Below are 19849 nucleotides of genomic sequence, written 5' to 3' on the forward strand. Positions count from 1 at the left end.
GCAATCCTGGTGCGGGCGCACACATGCTTTGTGTCGACCAGCACGGTCGGCCCCAGTTCCAGATGGTTTCCTTCTGCTACGAATGTGCACGCCCAGCTGTCTGCTCCTCAGAGCAGACGTTTACCTAGAGAAAACATGACAGGTACTTGTCATTAATTTGGCTCTGTAGGACAAACCCAATATATGACAATTATAAAACTGTTTCCAAAAGACACTTTGACAATAAAGTAAATAAATTCTGTGAGGGTTACGATATATCTTCCCAAATAACTGTGTCTGAGTAATTACGAACTGTTAGGTAACGTCTGTTTTCCTAAAAAAATTCCTAAGGGCCGGCGCTCTGGCATAGTAGGTTAAGCCTCTGCCTGCGGCACCAGCATCCCATATAGGCACCAGCTCATGTCCTACCTGCTCCACTTCTGATCTGGCTCCCTGCTAAAGCCTGGGAAAGCAGAAGTAGATGACCCAAGTGCTGGGGCCCTGCCACCCACACAGGAGATCCAGATAAAGTTCTTGGCTTCTGGCTTCAGCCTGGCCCAGCCCAGGCTGTTGTGGTCATTAGTGGAGTGAATCAACAGGTGGAAGACCCCTCTCTGTCAGCCTCTCAAATAAACAAATAAGCAAATCCTTTTAAAAAAAAGAAAACATTCCTAAGGAAGCATTTCTTTTTTATTTTTTATTTTATTATTATTTTTTTTGACAGGCAGAGTGGACAGTGAGAGAGAGAGAGACAGAGAGAAAAGTCTTCCTTTGCCGTTGGTTCACCCCCCAATGGCCGTCGCGGCGGGCGTGCTGTGGCCTGTGTACCGTGCTGATCTGGAGGCAGGAGCCAGGTACTTCTCCTTGTTTCCCATGGGGTGCAGGGCCCAAGCACTTGGGCCATCCTCCACTGCACTCCCTGGCCACAGCAGACAGCTGGCCTGGAAGAGGGTCAACCGGGACAGAATCCGGCGCCCCGACCAGGACTAGAACCCGGTGTGCAGGCGCCGCAGGCAAAGGATTAGTCTATTGAGCCGTGGTGCCGGCTTTTATTTTTTATTTATTTGAAAGACAGAGTTACAGAGAGAGGTAGAGACAGAGAGAAAGGTCTTCCTTCCGTTGGTTCATTCTCCAAATGGCCACAACAGCCGGAGCTGCGCTGATCTGAAGCCAGGAGCTTCTTCCAGGTCTCCTACGTGGGTGCAGGGTCCCAAGGACTTGAGCCATCTTCCACTGCTTTCCCAGGCCATAGCAGAGAGCTGGATCAGAAGAGGAGCAGCCAGGACTAGAACCAGCACCCATATGGGATGCCAGTGCTTCAGGCCAGGGCTTTAACCTACTGCGCCATAGCGCCGTGGGAAGCATTTTCAAAGCAAGATCCTACGGGGTCAGTGCTGTGGCGTAGCGGGTAATGCCACTGCAGTGCTGGCATCCCATACTGGCAACAGATCTAGTCCCAGCTGCTCCACTTCTCATCCTGCTCCCTGCTAGGGCCTGGGAAAGCAGTAAAAGATGACACAAGTGCTTAAGCCCCTGCACCCATATGGGAGACCTGGAAGAAGCTCCCGGCTCTGGATAGGCTCAGCTCCAGCTGTTGTGACCATGTGAGGAGTGAACCAGTAGATGGAAGACCCCTCTCTCTTTCTCTGCCAAAGGCAGAGTTACAGAGAGGCAAAGGCAGAGAAAAATATAGAGATCTTCCAACCACCGGTTCACTCCCCAGATGGCTGCAACGGCTGGAGCTGGGCCAATCTGAAGCCAGGAGCCAGAGTTTCTTCCGGGTAGTGGCTTTACCAGCTACGCCACAATGCGGGCACAGATAATTTCAGATTTTCAGTTACCTTCCTCATCCACCAGCCATAGGAGGAGGGCTGGGGCCACGCAGATGATTGATTCGACCCATTCTTCGGGGAGGGTTTCCTGGTGGCCTAAAAAGAGCAAAAGTTATAATCTACTGTGTAGTAGATAACAACCTTGACTGCTTCCCCTACACACTCAGCTGCACGGCGTCTCCAGCAGGGCCCCGCGGCTTCTTCTGGTTTTCAGCAGCAGCAGGTGAACTCTCTAGTTTTCAATGCCAGCCAAATTCCTAGGCTTCTCTCATAGGACTCAACGTGTATTTCAGCTTTCCCAGATCAATTCAATCACGAAACTAGAAGCAACTTGACTTTACATTTACAGTCACACACTAACTTTGTGAAGTGGGATTTCAACATTTAATTTCCAGAAATCTAACCATATCTGTCTAAAATATCTTATTTAATTACAATCTACAAAGGGGTATTAGCAATGGAGAAGACTATACCCTCTTCCGTCATCGTATCTGGAGTCAGACGAGTTTCCGTAGCCTCTTCCTCTTTTCACATCTTGCTGAAGCAAAGTTTTGAAACTGAAACATGGGGCAGAAAACAAGAAGTACCACTTTAATTATAAAGTGCACTCCCCTGGTTTTAACTATCTCTGTGAAAAGGATGACTAGACCCACATAGGTCCACATCTTCACAGCCTGCTGGACAACACGGGCTCAAGCTTGTGGCCAAACACAACGTGCTACGTTCAATGTCAATCCACCTGCCCTAAACAAAGCATGAACCCAGAGGCATCCCCAGCTTCCTAAGTCAGCAGTCAGGTTCCAGAGCCCGTTTTCAGTTATCCCACATTCCTCACCCCCAACGTCCCCTGTCATCAGCCTACCTAGTAAGACTTCGGGAGAGGTGGGGCTGAGGGCAGTATGACAGAGGCACAGGGATTCTGGGAAGCCATTTACGCAGAATTTTCCTTATTTGTAGATGAAATTTGTACAGTAAGTTTGCTCTGGGTAACTTAACTTAGGGCCTCTCTTGTTCCCTGCTGGATCTTTCTACAGAACCTCCTCTTCCATTTTACATGCTACTCCCTTTAATTTATGCTACTTGCAGGCATAAAATTAAACTTTCTAAACTACAACTACAATCAACCTGAGGATAAGGAGCACAGCCTGCATTCAAACATCTTTGCCCCGTCACAGGGTTTCCTCCACCTGGAATCACTTCCTCGGACATCCTCTTCCCACAGTCACGCTGATTCCAAGATCCCTTGCAACACAAAGATATTTACTGACATTAAAGTCAATGCAGGAAGGGGCCACCTCCCACATTCTTGCACTTCTCTGACCATGAGACACTCAGATATTGCAAAACATCCAATTAAAAATTACTTAAAATTATAGAGAAGCTTACATTTTTGTCTATCAATTCCAGCCCTGTATTAAAAAGTCCCCTTAGTTTTTTTTTTTTTTCAAATCAAGATATAATTCCTCATTATTTACTTGTTGCATACTGTGCATACTTTATGAAAGCCAGCAACAATAAAGAAAGCTGCAGTTACCTGGTATTAGGCCTGGCTGCAGGCTGACGTGGTCAAGCTTACCAACCCAACCAACGTGTATGTATCATCAGCAGACGTTTTGGTGACAGCAGCTTTCTCACATACAGAAATCTGAATTTCCCTTTGTAAAGTTATTTTTAAAAATCATAATTAGGGGGGCCAGCGCCATGGCTCACTTGGCTAATCCTCTGCCTGCTGCGCCGGCATCCCATATGGGCACTGGGTTCTAGTCCCGGTTGCTCCTCTTCCAGTCCAGCTCTCTGCTGTGACCCGGAAAGGCAGTGGAGGATGGCCCAAGTGCTTGGGCCCCTGTACCCGCATGGGAGACGAGGAGAAAAACCTGGCTCCTGGCTTTGGATGGCGCAGCATGCTGGCCGTAGCAGCCATTATGGGGTGAACCAAAGGAAGGAAGACCTTTCTCTCTCTCTCTCACTGTCTAACTCTGCCTAATAAAAAAAATAATAATAATAAAATAAAAAAAAAATAAAAAACTATAGAAGGCACTGGACCTTTAAAAAATCATAATTAGGGGCCAGCCCTGTAGTGTACCAGGTAAAGCTGCTGCTTGTAGTGCCAGCATCCCATATAGGCACCAGTTCAAGTCCCAGCTGCTCCACTTTCAATCCAGCTCCCTGCTAATGTGCCTGGGGAAGCAGCAGAAGATGGCCCAAGTGCTTGGGCCCCTGCACCCACATGGGAGATCTGGAAGAAGCTCCTGGCTTCGTATTGGTCGAGTTCCAGCCATTGCAGCCATCTGGGGAATAAACCAGCAGATAGAAGATCTGTCTCTCCCTCTCTAACTCTGCCTTTCAAATAAATACATCTTTAAATATACATATCTATATAAGTCATAATTAAAAACTGCTTCCAGAAAACTGAGCTTATCTAAGATATGCAGCACAGCGTACCTAATGTCAGGGCAATTAAGAACATCATTATACTTACAACAAAACCACAAATTCTGCTATTCCCCAGAAGAAATCTGTTATCAAAGATAATCTCCATGGAGACTGACTCCGGCTGTCCAACACTTGTCCTGCAGCCAAGAATAAAGAAATTTCAGTGAATGCTACAAGCTTCTGGCCCAAGGAATATTATATTTAATTAATTAGGTAATAATGACAGACTCAGATGTCGATTTGTCCACTGTTCCGAATGTTCAGCACAAGGAGAAGCCTACTGCATGCACTAAAGAGGGTTCTGAAGTAAAGCTCAGAGGCTACAGATCATTCCTTCACCATAGCAAACACCTACTTGGAGCGTCTACCTACAGTGGGTGACTTCATTCTATTCAAATATTCCCTCTTTTTATTGGTAAAATATACAATTAAAAAGTTACCGTTTTAATCGTCATTTTTAAGTGTATAGTTCTATGGCATTCAGTACACCACACTGCTATAAACCATTACCACCATCCATCTCCAGGGCTTCGTCACCGTCCCCAACTGAAATTCTGCACCCATTAAACCGACTCCTATTACCTCCTCCCAGCCTGCAGCAAGTGCCACATTCTGTCTCTGTGAGTCTCATTAAGAACCTCATGTATAGGAACCGCATGTAAGATCCACACAGTTCTCGTCCTCTTGTGACCAATTCATTTCACTCAGCATAATGTCTTCAAGGTTCCTCCACAGTGTACCATGTGTCAACATTTCCTCCCTTTAAGCTATAGTGAGTAACCCTGCCCCAAACCCAGGGTACACAGACATTTGTGTATTCAAGTATTTGTGGAAACAAACGAAGCAAAGTTCACCATGAGGAGAATTTGGCTTCCTCAATGAAAATGACCATTGCTTTCCCTAACAGCATGAACTTGACTCCATCAGTACTCTTTTTGGCTTTATCTTAGGCAAAACTTAATCTATTTTCAGTGCTATAAAAACAGAAACACATACAACATGGAAAGTGTGCATTCCAGAGTTTCGGCCTTGCAAATCAAGAGGTCACAATATTAGGAGAAAGAACAGCTGTCAGTCAACTGCCTCTCCTTGCCACGACCCCAGGAGCTCCACATCCACCCCTCCAAACTCCGGTTCACTTTTCCTCTTGACGAGCTTAGCTTCCTCTCAGGAATGCACTCACATCTAAGCTCTGGCTGAAGTACTGAGGGGAAAAAGGGCTACACACAACCAGAGGGTGGGCAGCAGGCTGCGTTCAAGAGCTCCAAGCTGGCTGGTGCCGCAGCTCACTAGGCTAATCCTCTGCCTGCAGCACCAGCACCCGGGTTTCTAGTCCGGTTGGGGCGCTGGGTTCTGTCCCAGTTGCTCCTCTTCCAGCCAGCTCTCTGCTGTGGCCTGGGAGGGCAGTGGAGGATGGCCCAAGTCAGAGAGAGAGAGAAAGAAAAAGAGAGGGGGGGTGGGGCAGCGCTGTGGAGCACTAGGTTAATCCTCTGCCTGCAGCACCGGCATCCCATACGGGCACTGGTTCTACTCACAGCTACTCCTCTTACAGTCCTGGAAGAGGACTCTGCTGTGGCCTGGGACAGCAATGGAGGATGGCCCAAGTGCTTGGGCCCCTGCACCCACATGGGAGACCAGGAAGAATCACCTGGCTCCTGCCTTCGGATCAGCGCAGCTCTGGCCGTCACGGCCATCTGGAGAGTGAACCAACGGAAGGAAGACCTTTGTCTCTGTCTATCTCTCTCACTATCTAACTTTGCCTGTCAAAACAACAACAACAACAAAAAAAACCCTCCAAGCTGTGGCGCAGCAGGTTAACACCCTGGCCTGAAGTGCTGGCACCCCATATGGGCGCCAGTTCAAGTCCCGGCTGCTCCTCTTCCTATCCAGCTCTCTGCTATGGCCTAGGAAAGCAGAAGATGGTTCAACTCCTTGGGCCCCTGATTGCACCCGTGTGGGAGACCCAGAAGAAGCTCCTGGCTCCTGGCTTCAGATCAGCGCAGCTCCGGCTGTTGCGGCCATCTGGGGAGTGAACCATCTGACGGAAGACCTCTCTGCCTCTACTCTCTCTGTGTAGCTCTGACTTTCAAATAAATAAATAAATCTTAAAAAAAAAAAAGAGCTGCAAGCTCTGCTTGGCTGATGTGACACCGTCCTTCACCGAGAAAATATAGTCTAGTAATATAGGACTGTAATATAGTATATAGGGGGAAGGTCACGTGACGTTAGGAGAACTCTTCTCATTATGAAGTGTGATACCCTTCTCACAGGGTGGGGAACCTTTTCCTGCCAAGGGACATTTGGATATTTAAAACATTGCAGGCAATACGAAATTACCAACCTAAAAACTAGCCTGCCATAGATTTACTGAATGCCAATCCTACCTGCAGCTGCCTGGGCAGGGCCAGAACAACTGATTTCACAGGGCTCATATGGCCCGTGGGCCAGACATTCCCCACCCCTGCAAAGACAGATCTAACTGGAACCCAACTCTTGCTCTGCCTGTGTGATTTAAGAAATGACAGTATGCACTGTATCACTCCACCCTGGCCCCTTCACTCCAGTATCCCCAGCAGGAGATAAGATGCTTGAACCAAGCTTGCTTTCTTAGCCATGAAAGTGTTACTAACGGGGGCTGACGCTGTGGTGTGGTGGGTAAAACCACTGCCTGCAAAGCTGGCATCCCATATGGGTGCTGGTTTGAGTCCAGGCTGTTCCACTTCTGATCCAGCTCCCTGCTAATGAGCCTGGGAGAGCAGTACAAGACAGATCAAGTCCTTGGGCCCCTGCACTCACGTGGGAGACCCAGAAGAAGCTCCTGGCTTCTGCCTGGCCCAGCCCTGGCCGTTGTTGCCATTAGGGGAGTGAACCAGCAGATGGAAGATTTGTCTCTCCCCCTAACTCTGCCTTTCAAATAAATAAATAAAAGTGCCCATCTCCCTACGTGTTTCCAGCATTTTCCAGTAGGATACGAGAGACCCTGAAAAGCCAGACTTGTCACTGATGACCTCAGTGGCCTTTGGAAATAAACAGAGGGTTCTCCTAGATCCGGTGACTCAAGAACCGCCAAGGAATTTCACCTGAGACAAACAGGTGGGCGGCCGGTGCTGCCCCGGATCTGCCCCGTCACACCGGGTCTATTCCATTCCCGTCAGTTTCTGCGTGGAATCCCGGAATCGACTCTCTCTTCCGTTCCCCCCACCCCCCGGTAATAACTAGCCTGCGCCCAGAGCAAGCAATGCTTCTTCCCGCGTCCCCCGAAATTCAGGCAGAAGGTTTCAGGTGTGCCCTCCCGGGGAGAAAGCCTACGCAAACATTGTGTACTGGTCGGCCTAGCTCGGCTCTGTCCTCCTGACACGTCACCAAAAAAAAAAAAAAGCCGGTGTGGTTGAAGACACCAGGTAGGCGAACGTCAGGCTGCCGGGGTTCGAATCCAGACTCAGCCACGGACTACCTTCAGGACGCGGGGCAAGCCATGTAACCCCGGTGAGCCTCATCCCGAGTCTCCACCCGCAAACCAGAGCCAACACAAACGAGAGCCGAAAGGAAGAACCAGCACAGAGCCGCCGCTGGAAGAAAGCCCGAGGCGCAAGCGCCGCGTAGACCGCCGCAACCCGGCGGTCCGCCCTAGTCAGACACCGCTCCCGAGAGCAGAGACCACCGTCGCAAACACACCAACGGAGGCTCGCGGCGCCGCGGCCAGGCCGGCGGACCCCGGCCCAGCCTGGCGGCTCGGGAACCATCGGATCCGCTGCCCGCAGGCCACGCCGACTTCGCATCCGGCTCCGCCCGGGGGAGCCGTACCGGACCCTGGGCTCAGCACGCGAACAGCGGGAGCCCGGGATTCCGCCTTCTGGTCAGCGGTCGCCCCCACAGGCCCTCCTACGCACCGTTCGAGATGTAGACCATCTTGCCTCCCGGTCCCCGCTACGGAGCGGCAGGGCAGCCTGCCCCTCTCGGCTTCCGTATCGTCCTTCGCGACCCGCCCTTCTAACGCAACAGACCGCGATTAGACAAAGCTGGGGCACAGCGGGAGGTGGGCAGAGCCCATTGGCTCCTGCGGAGCCACACCCCCCCGGGGGGCGTTTCGCCTCGTCACTCTAGCAACTTCCGGTCAAGCGGAAACTGGAACGGGGAGCGGATATGACGTAAACGGCTTCTTCCCAGGAGTACGACACCTTCTAGTTGATTGACAGGCTCAGAGGCGGGCTGGGCGAAGCTGTCCTGTGTGAAGTGGTTTGGAGAGTTTCCCAATGCAATAGAGTACTCGGAATTTTGCAGATGTCTTGACACTTAAGGGTTGTGGGACGTGCCCTGAAGTGGTGACTATGCCTTCAGGAACTTCAGTGCCCCACCTAAGGGAATAAGTTGCAAGATTTCGCCTACGCGTGTTCCTCCTTTTAAACAGGTGTTTCTGCTCCGGGTTCACCAGGAGTGGAGCTCTTTTTAGCGATTCTTATGAAGAAATACTGAAAAATAAATAGAACCTTTTGTCTGTTATTGACGACTGCTGTTTGTCAGTATTGTAGGGGAGTCAGATTAATTAAAGACGTGTCCTGGGCGTTCATGGGTATTTACTTCAGCCACGGGGCTGGACTCAACCGAGTATGACTCTCATTTCTTTCTCAAGTCCTTTTGATATCAGAAATGGCCCCCCTAACACCTATATGAAAATGTGGCCCCTTAAGGTTCCCCCAGAAGTCCCATCTAGGGTGCCATATGATATCACCATATGCTTATTAATAAATCCCCAATATTAATAAGCCCGAGAGGGTTCTTGGCTGATATTTAAAGAATTCTAAATACTGGCATAAATAAACGAGGCAGCATGGTACAGTGTAGGCTTTTATTTAGTGAGAAAGATGCATAGGAGAATGAAAGCTTTATCTAAGAGAGAGAGGGGTAAATCTGGGTTCATACCCAGCACCAGGAACCAGCCACATGGAGAAGCATCTAGGGCCGGTGACCCAAAGGCCACGCGCCCTGGGGGCACAGGGCTACAGCAAGTTCCCTCCTGGCAAGAGGCCAGGGAAAAGAAGAGAGGGGACACACTGTGTCCCAAGCTTTTAACTGACTTCCAAAGGAAGTGGTTAATTAACCTGATTGGCCAGTGGACACTCAGGTGTGGTCAGGTAGGGACATGAGGTCACACAGGGGCATGGCGAAGGCGTGGTCTTCCAGCCTCTTACAAACCTAATTGATTTTAACCTGTATGCCTACCTACTTCACTTTCACTTGACTGTGGCTTCCCTTTTCCCATTTCTCGAGCCTTGTGGACTCTATTTGGAAAGGCTCTTAATTACCTCAAAAATAAGAACTACATATTGCAGGTAGGTATTGGGCACCAGAGCTGGGTCACAGCTTGGGGCTACCGTGTCCCATACCCCAGAGCCTGTCTTCAGTTCTTTCTCCTCTGCTTCAGATCCAGTGTCCTGCTAACATTTATCCTGAGAGACAGCAGGTGCTGGCTTAACTTCTTGAATCTTTGCCATCCATGTAGGACTCCAGATGGAGTTCAGTCGGGCCCAGCCCTGGCTGTTGCAGGCATTTGGGGGGAATGAACCAGTGGGTGGATGGAAAATTCTCTTTTTAATTTAGGAAATTACATTTGGAAATAATTTTATTTTGTATTTAACAATGTTTAGATTGTATGTTATACCTATAGTTGACAGATTTAATTTCAGATTGATTTCTTAGGGGTCCATTTCTCCCCCCAAAAAAAGTACCTAACAGGACAATAGTTTTCACTTTGTTTGAGACTTTTGCAGCACAGAGAATCATTCTTGGCAAAATATTGGGGGGGGGATAATTAATTTTCTCAAGAGCCTTTCTTAACCTAGATCATGCCACCATGAAAGATAGGGATGGATAAATGATACAGACCTTCAACTGGCTGGTTCACTGCCCGAATGCCTGCAACAGCCGGGGCTAGATCAAGCCAAAGCCTGGAGTGCAGAACTTATTTAGCTCCTGCATGGACCAAGTACTTGAGTTGTCACCTGCTTCCTCCAGGGTGTGCATTAGAGCAGGAAACTGGAATGGGGAGTGTTAGGAAAAGAGTTGCAGATTGGTGCCTCCTCACACAGGCACCAAAACGTTAGGAAAAGAGGCGCAGAATAGAGAGGAGGCAATGTATGAATTTACAGCCAGACCAAATTTATTCAGAGAAAATAAAGCTGTAGAGGTGGGGACCAACTGCCTTCATGCACATCGATGGAACACATGGCAGAAGGCCCCAACCCCCAGGGGCCGAGCCTTTATAAGGAGGGCTAGGGCTGGGAGTCGGGGTAGGGGGCAGCAGGGAGGGGAATTCCTGGAACTGGGCGGGGCCTGGGGAACCTGGAAAAGAATGCAGTGTGGGGTATGAAGTCCATAGGGTGCGAGACCCAATTGAGTTTCAAGGGCAAGGAATGCATTCCAAAGTTGTTTTTTCTTTTTTTTAATCAGACAGGCAGAGTTAGACAGAAAGACAGCGAGAAAGGTCTTCCTTCCATTGGTTCACCGCCCAAATGGCTGCTACGGCCGGCACACTGTGCCAATCTGAAGCCAGGAGCCAGGTGCTTCCTCCTGGTCTCCCATGCGGGTGCAGGCACCCAAGCACTTGGGCCATCCTCCACTGCACTCCCGGGCCACAGCAGAGAGCTGGACTGGAAGAGGAGCAACCGGGACTAGAACCCGGGGCCCATATGGGATGCCGGCGCCGCAGGCGGAGGGTTAACTAAGTGAACCACGTCGCCAGCCCCATTGCCCAATATTTAGAGAAGAATTCTAAATAGCAGCATAAATAAACGAGGCAGCATGGTACATTTTAGGCTTTTATGTAGTGCAAAAGATGCCTAAGAGAGTGAGAGCTTTATCTAAAAGAGAAAGGGGTAAATCTGGGTTCATACCGAGCACCAGGAACCAGCCACGTGGAGGAGCATCTAGGCCAGAAAGCTAGAAAGGCCACCTGCCCTGGAGGCGCAGGGCTACAGCGATCCCCCTCCTGGCAAAGGCCAGGGAAAAGAAGAGAGCAGACACACTGTGTCCCAGGCTTTTAACCCACTTCCAAAGGGAGTGGTTAATTAACCTGATTGGCCAGAGGGCATTGAGGTGTGGCCAGGTAGGGGCATGAGGTCACACAGGGGTGTGGCGAAGGCGTGGTCTTCCAGCTCACAAAGCTAATTGATTTTAACCTGTGTGCCTGCCTCCTTCAGAACTAGTTTACCACTACTGTATGTGACTGTTAAGCACTTGAAATGTGCCAGTATGAGTTGAGATGCACCACACAATATACATAGTGCATCACAAAAATTTGGAAACAATAATGTAAAATACCCCAAGCTTTTCTTATTAATGACAAAAGAGGGGAGGGGGAGGGGGAGGGGAGGGGAAAGAGAGGGGGAAGGGAGGGGGAGGGAGAGAGAGAGCGCTTCTACTTTCTGCTGGTTTTCTCTCTAAATGCCTGCAAGAGTCAGGGCTGAGACAGGTCAAAGCAAGGAACAGGGAACTCAGTTTGGATCTCCAGTGTGAGTAATAGGAACCCAAGTACTCGAGCCATCACCTGCTGCCTCCCAGGGTGCACATTATCATAAAACTGGATTTGGGAACAGACCCAGGATTTAAATCCAGACCTGCGTGGGATGTGGGCATCCCAAGTGGCGTTCAACCATTACACCAAGTGCTCACACCTTTTTAATTTTTAATGCAACCACTAGAAAATTTGAAAGTACACACCTGGCCTACAATTATGGTTGATATTACCTTTCTGTTTTGGTCTAGGATGAAAATCTCATTGGCCTGGCCCAGAAAAGGCACTTCATAAAAATTTGTTTAATGAAAGGGTGGTCTTAATAATGGATAACATTTATTCAGAGTTTTCTCTGTGTCAAGTGTTCTAGACACTTTCCATGTAAATTATTTTTTTTTTCTTGACAGGCAGAGTGGATAGTGAGAGAGAGAGAGACAGAGAGAAAGGTCTTCCTTTTCGCCGTTGGTTCACCCTCCAATGGCCGCTGCGGCCAGCACACTGCGCTGATCCGAAGCCAGGAGCCAGGTGCTTTTCCTGGTCTCCCATGCAGGTGCAGGGCCCAAGGACTTGAGCCATCATCCACTGCCTTCCCGGGCCATAGCAGAGAGCTGGCCTGGAAGAGGGGCAACCGGGACAGAATCCGGTGCCCCGACCGGGACTAGAACCCGGTGTGCCGGCGCCGCAAGGCGGAGGATTAGCCTGTTAAGCCACAGCGCCGGCCTCCATGTAAATTATTTAATCCTCACAACCACAATTCATATAGCACTCATCCTGTGACGAGGATTTTCATGTATTAATTCATGTAAATCTCAACCTTATTAAGTGGGTTCTACTACTATTACCATTTTACAGATGAAAAAACTGGGTCAGAGAGAGCTCAAATGGCTTGCCTAAGTTCATACAGAAACAGCGCTGAAATCAGAATCAAGAGCCTGGCTCTATAGTTTGCGTTGCTAACTCCCGTGTTGTGCTGACTCCCCACATGTAAGCAGTACTGAAACAGGATATATTTTCCCATGGTTATTACAGGGTAGAATGGGAGGTGGGTGCTGGAAAGTACTTGAATGTGTCTCACTTTTCTCAAAGCTGCACAGTAACTGACCACATTTTTTCTTTTCTAGACATCTGAGCAAATTCCCTTTGGGCATCTCTAAACGGATTACCTGCCCGTCTCTGCCCCAATTTCTTGGCTGAAGGGATGGGCTGTTCTGAGAGACAGTGACCTCTGGAGCTGCAGCTGGAGCTGCAGAGGGCTTGGGAGTTACTACTAGATACTGGAGTATCACAAGGTTACCTCAACATTGGCTTGAAGGAACATGGAAAATAGATGACATTTATATTTTTATTAACATTGTATTCATTTTTCTCACAGCTATACCCTTTGTATTTTTTATTTCATCTGGGACCAGAAATCTTGGCTCTGTATATCATTTTTCTACCTCACATCCTAAATTGTTTTTTTTCATAACGACTTCCCTTTTTTAAAAAGTTGTGTAGCCTCACGCTGGACATTCTGTGCAAGTCAGCATTTAATGTTTCTTTTTGAGAGACAGAGAGGGAAAGGAAGAGATGGAGAGAGAGAGAGTGTGTTCCCATCTTCTGGTTCATTTCCAAATGCCCACAAGGGCCTGAGATGAACCAGACTGGAGCCAGGAGCCAGTAACCAATCCAGGTCTCCCATGTGGGTGGCAGAGACTAAATTACTTGAGCCATCACATGCTGCCTCCCAGGGTGTGCACTGATGGGTATCTGGATTGGAAGTCAGGGCCAGGAATCAAACCCAGGCGTTCCAATATGGGATGGTAGCATCTCAACCAGCACCCTAACCACTAGGCCAAATACCTGCCCCTAAATCAGCATTTTTGGAGCCAATAAACACCTCATCAATTCAAGTGAAGCAGTGGTTGTTTTATTGTACAAATCACTTTCTGAAACTACCTGGACTATTTTTTATAGAAATATGGAAATATGCATATTCACAGTATTATTTTCCTTAGATAATTCATTTGTTTAAAAAGTTTAGGATATTCATCTGTAGTTTCTAAAATATATCACAAAGCTAATCAAATTATCCATGTCATTAGTGGGTCTGTCTGTGAGATTTACAGTCTGCCTTTAAGAAGTAAAAAAGGGCCGGCGCCGTGGCTTAACAGGCTAATCCTCCACCTTGCGGCGCCGGCACACCAGGTTCTAGTCCCGGTTGGGGCACCGATCCTGTCCCGGTTGCCCCTCTTCCAGGCCCGCTCTCTGCTGTGGCCCGGGAGTGCAGTGGAGGATGGCCCAAGTGCTTGGGCCCTGCACCCCATGGGAGACCAGGAAAAGCACCTGGCTCCTGCCATCGGAACAGCGCGGTGCACTGGCCGCAGCGCGCCTACCTCGGCGGCCATTGGAGGGTGAACCAACGGCGAAAAGGAAGACCTTTCTCTCTGTCTCCCTCTACTGTCCACTCTGCCTATCAAAAAAAAAAGAAGTAAAAAAGGGATGTTTGGACTCAACCTTTTGGTTTCATTACAGAAAGAGAAATAATTATAATTATATATATATAATTATAATTATGATAGCTAACATTTTGAACTCATGATCTAGTTTTATCAATATAGTACAGTGTAAATGTTTACAGTGGTAGATGGAATGGAATATTAGTCCAGATTTTTAAAAAAATATTTATTTATTTGAAAGTCAGAGTTACACAGAGAGAGAGAGGTCCTCCATCCACTGGTTCACTCCCCAACTGGCCCCAACAGCTGGAGTTGTGCCGATCTGAAGCCAGGAGCCAGGAGCTTCCTCCAGGTCTCCAAGGACCTGGGCCATCTTCCACTGCTTTCCCAGGCCACAGCAGAGAGCCGGACCAAAAGTGGAGCAACCAGGCCTCGAACCGGTGCCCACATGGGATGCAGGCACTGCACGTTGCCATCCTAGCCGCTCTGACACTTGGCAGCCCCAAGTCCAGATTTTTAAAGCAAAACCATCAGAGAGTGAGATGTCAGTTGCCTTGTAGGGGTACTTACTGATCACTAAAAGCTACATTTTTGTTTAGAATTGTTTATTATAATACCAAAACGGGTGCTACTTTCTAAGCCCTATCTTAGGATCCCTAAATATAAGATATAAGAAAAGTGTGCATTTATTACTATGTTTATAGATTAAGAGATAAATTGATCTGTACATGTGGGAAATAAGTCTACTGATGACCTTTCTAGAGAGGACTGTGATGGGTTATCAAAGGAATAGGCACATACTAAGGTTTCAGTGCAGAAAGTAAGAGCTGTAAAAGGAAAAAGAAATGAATCTATCAACCATGAGGTTGATACACAAGGAATATCTGTGATCTTCCTGGGAGCCAGGGCAAAGTGGGAACTACAGCAGTAAGTGACTGTTACCAGAAATGTGTGGAACACGCCCTCCTGAGGCCACCTACCCACCAAAAGATGAACTCAGAAACATGAAGGAAGGGAGGTGTTTTTATTTTTTTTAAGATTTATTTTATTCATTTGGAAGCTGGGGCAGGGGGAGAGACAGAGAGAGGTCTTGTATCTGCTGGTTCACTCCCCAAGTGGCTGCAATGTCCAGGCTGGAGCAGGCCAAAGCCAGGAGCTTCTTCTGGGTCTCCCATGTGGGTGGCGGGGCTCAGGGACTTGGGCCATCCTCTGCAGCTTTCCCAGGCACATTAGCAGGGAGCTGGATCAAAAGCAGAACAGCTGGGACTTGAACTGGCGCCTACATGGGATGCCAACACTGCATTTTTCTCATTATTTTGGCCAGATTTTAAATTTGTGCTCATAAGGAGAATTTGTATGGATTACTTAATCCTCCATGACAGAAGTGCATTTATTTAACCAAATCAGCATTTAGATGAGGTCTTAAACACTGCTTTGCTTTTGACTTTAAAATTCTGTTATTTATGTATAAATTTTCCATGACAACTGCTGTTTTCCTAGTATAGTCAAAACACATTATTGCTTATAAACAGAGAGAATAGTTATACACAATAAACTAAAATGTGTGAGTGCTTAAAGAAACATTTGTTTTGCCAACAAAATTCCATTCCACATCTAGTCTTTCTACAACCAAACAGGATGAATAAGACCTTACTCTGGTTTGATATTCCCTGTCCTTTTAATTGCAGGTTTAGTGAAAATAGGTTTGTTTTATAGTCTCCTAGGGAAAAAGTTCTTATTTATTTATTTGAAATGCAGGATGAGAGAGAGAGAGAGAGAGAGAGAGAGAGAGAGAGAGAGAGAGAGATCCTCCACCCACAGGTTCACTCCACAAATGTTTGCGATAGCACAGGGAGCTCCAGGCTGAAGCCAGGAGCCTGGAACTCCACCCAGGACCCCCTACCTAGGTTAGGGTACCTAGGGCATCCTCTAGTGCCAGGTACCTCAGCAGGGCACTGCATCAGAAGGTGAGCAGCAAGGATTCAAACCCACACTCTGATGTGGGATGCTGGGGTAATAGGCAGCAGCTGTACCTGCTGGGCTACAGCAGTGGCCCTGTTTGGGTGTAAGGTTTTTGTTTTTGTTTGTTTGTTTGTTTGTTTTTTACAGTGAGAGAGAGAGAGAGAGAGAGAGAGAGAGAAAGGTTTTCCTTTTTCCATTGGTTCACCCCCCAAATTGCCGGCCCATCATGCTGACCAAAGCCAGGAGCCAGGTGCTTCCCCTGGTCTCCCATGCAGGTGCAGGGCCCAAGTCGACTTGGGCCATCCTCCACTGCACTCCTGGGCCACAGCAGAGAGCTGGACTGGAAGAAGAGCAACCAGGACAGAATCCAGTGCCCAGACCGGGACTAGAACCTCGGGGTGTCAGTGCTGCAGGCAGAGGATTAGCCTATTGAGCTGTGGTGCCGGCCAGGTGTGAGGTTTTAAGATTTTAGGGTTCACAGAAGGTGAAGATGCAGCTGGTTAAAGTAGAAAAGACTTTATTTTAGGGAGACCAAATAGAGGGGTGAGGGAGCAGGGGGTTGAAGCCAGGCTTCATGCTGTTTGAGCAGCGGGCAGAGTCCCATCTGGAGCTGCTTGTTGGGGGTGGGGGGTGTGCAGAGCCCTGCACAGACCCTGATAAGGTGAGTGGGAGACATACAGAAAGCCTCCTTGGTGAAGTGTGAGTGGACGGTCTTGCAGTTTGGAGGGTCCCAGGTGTGAGGATTTCCCAAGCAAGTTAAGCATTTCACTAGCCTTTAGATGATCTCTCTGGGCCCAGTCTCAAAAGGTCTGTGGGTTCAGGCCCAGAAGCCTAATAGGTTCTCATACTAGGGAGAGGTTCTTTATGATGCAGGGGTAACTGTTCAAGGGAGGGATTGTTAACCACACTTTACAGGATAATTTTAGGGAAATCGCCAGAACCTCACTAAGAGAGAGATTATTGCTAATGACTCAGTGTTACTCTTTTGTTCTCAACAATTGTACAACACAAACAATTGGGTTAATATTACTCAAGTTCAAATGTGATTCTCAACCTCAAAAAAGTCATCTTTCACAATTATCAGTAATTTCCTTCTTTTGCTAGGAAAGACTCATTTGTTTTTGATGGCAAGTATGAAGCAGAGATTCTGAAAATGGAATCTGGCAACTGAAGAAGTGTTGCATGATAGTACTTTTTTTTATCCCTTTCGAATATATTTTTATCTGCTCCTTCGTGGCACCCAGACTTTCATGTTCGGACTGAGAAGTTTCACAAGAATGTAGGGGACCATATGTGCAGAAAAGTGGAGAGGCAAGTGGAGACGGCTCTAAGCACCTTGAGTACTGACCTGTTTGGTCTCTAATTGCTGAGTTCTATCCAACCAGCTGGCAGAGGAGGGGAGCAGGTGCAGAGGAGGCCAACAGGGCTGGCGCACAAGACAGAGGGAGTTGTCTACAGCGGCGGCGGCAGCATCATCAACACTTCACGCTGGGATTTACTTGGCTCACCCAGTACTTAGGTTAGGAGCTCAGCTTTGTGACTGTTCCCACGTGGGAGAAGCTGCCCAGAATATGATTCTCATTTCAACTGAGTCACTGTTTTTAGAAATGTAAAATCCTGAAGTGACTCTGCTGAGTTACATTTTCCATCATAAGCCTTGAAAATGCTCACGTCTTTAACTGAGCATTTCCATTTCTAGTATTCTAAAGAAACAATGAGAGATGTTCAGACTGGTGCACAAGGACATTTATCCCATTTGGAATGAAAAAAAAGAAGCCATGCATCTGTGCAATAATGAGAGGTTGGCTAAGTTTTGAATTATAAGAGGACACTGTACATTAAAATATCAAGAAACCAAAGCAGGTGTTTTTTCTATAATAAAAAAGTATTCTTTTTATAATTAAAAATAAACATCAGTACTTTCCAAAAGTTATACCTATTAGAAACTCAGGGTTCATTTCTAGTTTTGTTTTAATGGTTTGGATAATTATTCAAAATATTTTTCTTTCAGAACCGATGGAAAATGAACAAATAAGATTTCCTCAAGCAGTTGCTAACTTTCAGAGAACATTTTAAGGGCAGGCTTATTCCATAAGGTGATTTGGACTCCAATTGCATTGGTACACACAAGTATACACATGGGCATCCCACACAAGTGAGCCTGTCAAGTCGCTGCTCTTTGGTTTTCTCTTCAATATGAATAGAGTCTGGCAAGAATTAAGCAAACAACTTCAAATTCCTAGCTGGTGAGTTTGTAAAACTCCTGACGGCTAAGGAAGGCGAAGCCTTTTTTTTTTTTATCATTTATTAATTTATTTGAAAGTCAGAGTTACAGAGACAGAGAGAGAGGCAGAGAGAGAGAGAGAGAGAGAGAGAGAGAGAGGTCTTCCATCCGCTGGGTCACTCCCCAATTGGCCCCACCAGTCGGAGCTGTGCTGATCCAAAGCCAGCAGCCAGGAGCTTCTTCTTGGTCTCCCAGGTGGGTGCAGGGGCCCAAGGACTTGGGCCATCTTCTACTGCTTTCCCAGGCCCTAGCAGAGAGCTGGATTGGAAGAGGAGCAGCAGGGACTGGAGCTGGCACCCATATGAGATGCTGGCACTGCAGGCAGCAGCTTTAACCAGCTACGCCACAGCACCAGCCTAGAAGTCTTTTGAATTCAAGCTTTGTAAATGATCTATTGGTAAGGCTATTAAATGAAAACATTCACTGTCGGACCCTCGCCAGCAAGGGTCCAACATAGTCACGACACGGTCATTGTTTCTCGGTTCTCAAGGAACTTTTACTTGTGGGGGCAGAAGGAAAGAGTGGGGGGAGAGAAGAAAAGAGAAGGAGGAGCAGCAGCTCCAAGCCCAATTCCCAATGTCTCTTTATACCCCCAAGTCCGTGGAGCATCCGCTCCACAGCCAATAGCGGCTCTCTTCACGTGCAGTTCACACTGGTATCGTCCAATCAGATGAAAGGACGCGTATAGTCTCAGGTCGAAAGTTCATCTGTTTCACCTGGTTCTTCCTAGTTGTCTATGCAGAGTCCGTCCTGCCTCAACTTCATCTGTTTCACCGGCTTCCTCCTAGTTGTTTATGCAGAGTCCATTCTGTTTCATCTGTTTCACCTGGCTGTTTTCGTGGGCCTTGTGGTCGACCGATTGCTGCAAGCTATGCAGATGAGGAGGTTCTCACAGGTGGCCAGCCTGCGGTTCCCCACAATTCACTTAATTTATTTTTTTAAAGATTTATTTATTTCAAAGTTAGAGTTACACAGAGAGAGAAGGAGAGCCAGAGAGAGAGAGAGAGAGAGAGGTCTTCCATCCGCTGGTTCACTCCCCATTCGCCACAATGGCCAGAGCTGGACTGATCCAAAGCCAGGAGCCAGGAGCTTCTTCCAGGTCTCCCATGTGGGTGCAGGGGCCCAAGGACTTGGGCCATCTTCTGCTTTCCCAGGCCCTGGCAGAGAGCTGGATCAGAAGAGGAGCAGCCAGAAAATAAGAAAATTCTATTAGCTATGCATTTGGCAAAAATGCAAGTAGTTCTGTCTGAAGTGCACAAGGCTGCAGAGGTCCTCGCTTTACGCCCAAGGCTCTCCAAGGGTCAGGGCCTTTGCGGAAGGCTGCCCGGCACAGCACTCACCAAGCATGCTCTGGAGTACCCACTGCAAGCAATGTGTTTGCTCTAACTCTCATTCCCAAATAAGGGGCATT

General features: G+C 47.9%; 1 protein-coding gene across 1 annotated transcript; it reads right to left on the bottom strand.

Moving 5' to 3' along the window:
• Positions 1-1816: 1816 nt before the first annotated feature.
• Positions 1817-8243, bottom strand: SELENOK (selenoprotein K). Its single transcript, XM_062201102.1, has 4 exons — positions 8135-8243; positions 4291-4381; positions 2285-2368; positions 1817-1907 (listed from the first exon to the last, which is right to left on the bottom strand). Exons 1-4 carry the CDS (start codon positions 8151-8153, stop codon positions 1817-1819), a joined length of 285 nt encoding a protein of 94 aa, XP_062057086.1. The 5' UTR covers positions 8154-8243.
• Between the last annotated feature and the right edge of the window lie 11606 nt (positions 8244-19849).

Source organism: Lepus europaeus, chromosome 9, assembly GCF_033115175.1.
Source record: "Lepus europaeus isolate LE1 chromosome 9, mLepTim1.pri, whole genome shotgun sequence".
Lineage (NCBI taxonomy): Eukaryota > Metazoa > Chordata > Mammalia > Lagomorpha > Leporidae > Lepus > Lepus europaeus.